The sequence below is a fragment of the Triticum aestivum genome, chromosome 2A (genome assembly GCF_018294505.1).
Source record: "Triticum aestivum cultivar Chinese Spring chromosome 2A, IWGSC CS RefSeq v2.1, whole genome shotgun sequence".
NCBI classification, from domain to species: Eukaryota; Viridiplantae; Streptophyta; class Magnoliopsida; order Poales; family Poaceae; genus Triticum; species Triticum aestivum.
Genome location: NC_057797.1, coordinates 183,210,044 through 183,214,622, shown reverse-complemented (window position 1 = coordinate 183,214,622; position 4,579 = coordinate 183,210,044). Strand labels below are relative to the sequence as shown.

The window sequence follows — 4,579 nt, the reverse complement described above, 5'->3', positions numbered from 1 at the left end:
TCCATTGCTCGATGTCGCTTCTGTGTGCGCTGATTACATCCATGTGGCTCGGCCGTTTTTTCCTGAAGGTGTAGTCGTTTCGTTCAGATCAAATTTGCCAAGAGACCATCACGATCTTGATCATCCTTTTGTTTGCTCTTGGTGCAACAGAGATCATCTTTGTCATCACCATACCATTTTATTGCCTTTACTCAGTATATTTTGTCATATCATTATTTGTCTTGCCGACAAACTTCACATAAATCAAAGGACGCTCTACGGAATTGCATCAATCTTTCACTCTCTCTGTCTCAAAATATAAGATCATCTTTTTTGAACATCAGTAGAGACACAAGCGCTTATATACACGCGCATACACTCATTTTTATGAACGCACACACGCACACCCTACCCCTATGAGCATTCACCGTATTGACGGGAACGTCTTCTCCCACTGAATGCGCATCGCCGGAAATCCAGAAATAAATCCAAAAATGAATGCAAGCACTAGAATTTGAACCCTGGTGGGCTGGAGATACCACAGTCCCTCTAACCATCCAACCACAGGTTGATTCGCAATAAGATCATTTTTGGCAATATCATTTTGGACGGAGAAAGTATTAGCCTGACCCTGAAGCTACGCGGGATGGGTTTACGGTCATGCAACCATCGATCAATCGTAGTTCCGTCCCATTTTCTACAACGTACAGCTGGCCAGGTGGGTTCGGGTCGAGACAGTGCGTGCACGGAAGCCGAACCGGTACGTACGTGCGCCGCCGCCCGCGAGTATCTCAGCGCGGATGGGGCGGCCGGTACGTGACAGCTGGCGCTGACCGGGTCGCAGCCAGGCAGGCAGCGCGGGCATGCATGCAGTGCCGAGGAAGAAAAGGAAAGAAGAATTGATTTTGCTCAACCGCGGATCCCCACGGCAGAATTAAACGGGCCCGGGGTTCCGTTGGTTCGTCTCTTCTTGCTGCGCAAGCCAGGCTCCTCCCGGCAAGTCGGGGGAAAGTAAATATACTCTCCTCTCCAAGACACGCGCGACTCTTTCTCTCCTCCAGATATTTCGCTTTCCTTTCCGCTCCAGATAGAAAACTCCCTTTCCCACACGCGAGCCGATCCGGTGACCGGGACGCGCGCCTTGGCTTCTTCCTCTTCGTCCATGGCGGGCCCTGCGACGACGTCTCCGCCCTGCTGCTGATTCGATCGCGTACGCTCGCCCGGTAATCCTTCGATTCGACTCTTGCCTCGCTGTTTCTTCCTCTTCTCCTTCTAGTGCGTCGGCGGTGCCTTTGCACGGAAGCCGTGACGCACGGGGCCCGGAATCATCAAACGAGGCGGCGGACGCAAGTCGGTTCCACGTACGTACGCCGCCATGGACTCGCTCTGTTCTAGTAGCTAGTGGTCTCTTCGCCTTGGGGTTTCCAGTTCCTCGCCGTCGATCTATATATTCTCTTGCCGTTTTGTCGTCGGTTTCTATGCATTGTTGTGTATGCTAACCCATGTGCGTGTTGGATGATTTGCTTTGCTGATTCGAGTCTTCTTCCCGAATCTTCGCAGTGACATCTGCAGCAACTCACACGAGATACAGGCGGTAGAAGCAGCGCAGCACGCACGCTTCAATGGCTTGGTCTAGGATCGCGAGGAGCTCGCAGCTGTCGCAGTCCCTCTCGAGGATCGCGTCCGAGGGCGGCGCGCCCACCCCGGCGGCCTCCGCGCTGCGCAATGCGGCGGCGCTGGGGCCACGGAGCCGCCACGCCGCGTCGTCGTTCCACAGCCTCGCGTGCGCCGGCCTCGCCGACAAGTGCGGCGCCGGCGCGGGGGGGCATCTCTACGGCCAGAACAGAGGCATCAGCGCAACGCCTTCGAGGCTGCTCCCCGCGGCAGCAGAGCCCCTGGCGGCGGAGTGCTCCGACACCGAGGACCCCGCTGAGGCGATGGCGGCGTTGCCGGATCTGGGCCCAACGGGCCTCAAGAACAAGCCACGCGTGGTGGTGCTCGGCTCCGGGTGGGCGGCGTGCCGGTTCCTCAAAGACGTGGACACCTCCGCCTACGACGTGGTGTGCGTGTCCCCGAGGAACCACATGGTGTTCACGCCGCTGCTGGCGTCGACGTGCGTCGGCACGCTGGAGTTCCGGTCCGTTGTGGAGCCCGTCAGCCGCATCCAGCCGGCGCTCGCCACCCGCCCCGGATCATACTTCTTCCTCGCCAACTGCACCGGCATCGACACGCGGAAGCACGAGGTGTACTGCACGGTGGCGGCCGGCGACGAGCAGCTGCCCACCAACCCCTACCGCCTCAGGGTGGCCTACGACAAGCTTGTGATCGCCAGCGGCGCGGAGCCGCTCACCTTCAACATCAAGGGCGTCCAAGAGAACGCAATCTTCCTCCGCGAGGTGAACGAGGCGCAGCAGATCAGGCGCAAGCTCCTCACCAACCTCATGCTGTCCGAGAACCCAGGTAGCTAACCAGATCGATCAAATGCATCGCATTCGCATGCAAACCTGTTGTTGAGTAGAGTGTAGTTGGCGCGTCGTAGCGATCTTGGTCATGAGCTCTGCAATGGTACGCGCTGTTGATTCTTGTTGTGTTTGTCTGAATCAACAGGCCTGTCGGAGGCAGAGAAAAAGCGGCTCCTGCACTGCGTGGTCGTCGGCGGAGGTCCCACCGGAGTGGAGTTCAGCGGCGAGCTCAGCGACTTCATCATGCGCGACGTGCGGGACAGGTATGCGCATGTCAAGGACTATGTCAAGGTCACCCTCATCGAGGTACGTACACTAGCTACTTACATATACGCATGCATCTCGAATTCTCGATCTTATTAAGCATCAGGCCATGGTGTACGGTGTACCTGAATTGATCATCCCCTATGTTACTGCTAGGCCAACGAGATCTTGTCGTCGTTCGACGTCGGGCTGCGGCAGTACGCGACGAACCACCTCTCAAAGGTAACTAAGCAGAAACAGTTCTTGTATACTCAATGGCATTCTGCTGTCTGTGCTCGTGATTTGATTTGGGAATTACTGGTGTCCGGTGGCGATGGCGTGTGCAGTACGGAGTGAAGCTGGTGAAAGGCGTGGTGAAGGAGGTGTTGCCGACGGAGATCGTGCTGAGCGACGGCACCCACGTCCCCTACGGCCTCCTCGTCTGGTCCACCGGCGTCGGCCCGTCAGAGTTCGTCAAGTCCCTCGACCTCCCCAAGTCCCCCGGCGGAAGGTACGTCCATGTCCATGCCGCCAGTGCTTAATTTTCTCCACGAAACACAGCGAAGCACATAGCATTGGTGGCGATCTAACCGAACATGTGACATGGGAAATGGGACGCAGGATCGGCATCGACGAGTATCTCCGCGTGCCGAGCGTGGAGGACGTGTACGCGCTGGGCGACTGCGCGGGGTTCCTGGAGAGCACGAAGAGGCCGGTGCTCCCGGCGCTGGCGCAGGTGGCGGAGAGGGAGGGCAAGTACCTGGCACAGCTGTTCAAGAAGCTGGCGGCGCAGAACGGCGGCGGCAGGGCGCACTGCGGCAAGAAGGCGGACCTGGGGGAGCCCTTCGTGTACAAGCACATCGGGAGCATGGCCTCCGTGGGCCGGTACAAGGCGCTGGTGGACCTCCGTGAGAACAAGGACGCCAAGGGGGTGTCGATGGCCGGCTTCCTCAGCTGGGTCATGTGGCGCTCCGCGTACCTGACGAGGGTGGTGAGCTGGAGGAACAGGTTCTACGTGGCGGTCAACTGGGCCACCACGCTCGTCTTCGGCCGGGACAATACAAGGATCGGCTGAACAGCCGTGGGGCGGCTGGCTGGATCTGTTTCCTCTTGAGTAAGGCAAAAGGGGACGAGATGCTGGCCTTCAATTTTGCTTAGGATTACCATTTAGTCATTCACGATTCGATTCATTTCCAACGTTGTGAAAAATACGAAGTACGCAACACTTACTCCTAGTACTTTTAAGCCAAAAGTGCACTGCGAATTTTCAGAGTAATATAGATAATCCGTCTAGGCTATTTTGCACCTGACATCATAATGACCTTGTGTCAACAAATCCCTACATGGCTACGTACTTTCTTTCTGGTGGATTTCTTTTCTGAACTTTTTCTGGTGGATCAGTCTAGAACATGTCACATGCTCAAAAGCACCCTCAACATTGTTGACTGTTCTACGTCCGTGCAAATTTTTGTGAATAAAAGAATTTTTGAATTCATTTTGAAGCACTGATTTTAGGAATGTTTGTTCTTCAGAGAATTTTGCATGTATATAGAACATTCGACAATGTACGAGCGAACATTCAACAATGTTTTAGATTATTATTTTTACTATTTGTTATGATTTTATTGTTCACAAGGGTGCATTTGAATCCAAGATCGGAACAACACTTTCACAAAATTAGTTTTAATTGCCTATGCAAAAAACCACCACCCTAGAAAGTTGAATTGTGTGACAATCATTTGCATTGGTGACAGGATTGGTGCCACGTCGGCATAATGTGTCTTTGCTTCTTCCCTAGCCGACGGTGCTCTAATTATTGCCAGCACCCGAAGCAGGTGGCCATTAGGTTGTATTGGTCAGGTGCTCAGTGTCTCTCAGGGTGGTGGCGGTGTCAA

The 4,579-nt window shown here is 55.0% G+C and overlaps 1 protein-coding gene across 2 annotated transcripts; it reads left to right on the top strand.

Moving 5' to 3' along the window:
• Positions 1-916: 916 nt before the first annotated feature.
• On the top strand, positions 917-4,047 carry LOC123185122 (internal alternative NAD(P)H-ubiquinone oxidoreductase A1, mitochondrial). 2 transcript variants are annotated; one of them, XM_044597108.1, is made up of 6 exons: positions 917-1,202; positions 1,540-2,439; positions 2,587-2,747; positions 2,862-2,927; positions 3,032-3,195; positions 3,306-4,047. In XM_044597108.1, the coding sequence occupies exons 2-6, from the start codon at positions 1,602-1,604 to the stop codon at positions 3,757-3,759; spliced, it is 1,683 nt and encodes a 560-aa protein (XP_044453043.1). In that variant the 5' UTR covers positions 917-1,202; positions 1,540-1,601; the 3' UTR covers positions 3,760-4,047. The 2 variants fall into 2 exon arrangements, with proteins under 2 accessions (XP_044453043.1, XP_044453044.1); XM_044597109.1 differs by lacking the exon at positions 917-1,202 and adding an exon at positions 1,208-1,340.
• Positions 4,048-4,579: the final 532 nt, after the last annotated feature.

Excerpts from the sequence above, each read along its gene's own strand:
- LOC123185122 (XM_044597108.1), top strand. The coding sequence starts at position 1,602 with ATGGCTTGGTCTAGGATCGCGAGGAGCTCGCAGCTGTCGCAGTCCCTC. Across the intron at positions 2,440-2,586 it reads CATGCTGTCCGAGAACCCAG|GCCTGTCGGAGGCAGAGAAA; the intron begins GTAGCTAACCAG and ends CTGAATCAACAG. Across the intron at positions 2,928-3,031 it reads CGACGAACCACCTCTCAAAG|TACGGAGTGAAGCTGGTGAA; the intron begins GTAACTAAGCAG and ends TGGCGTGTGCAG.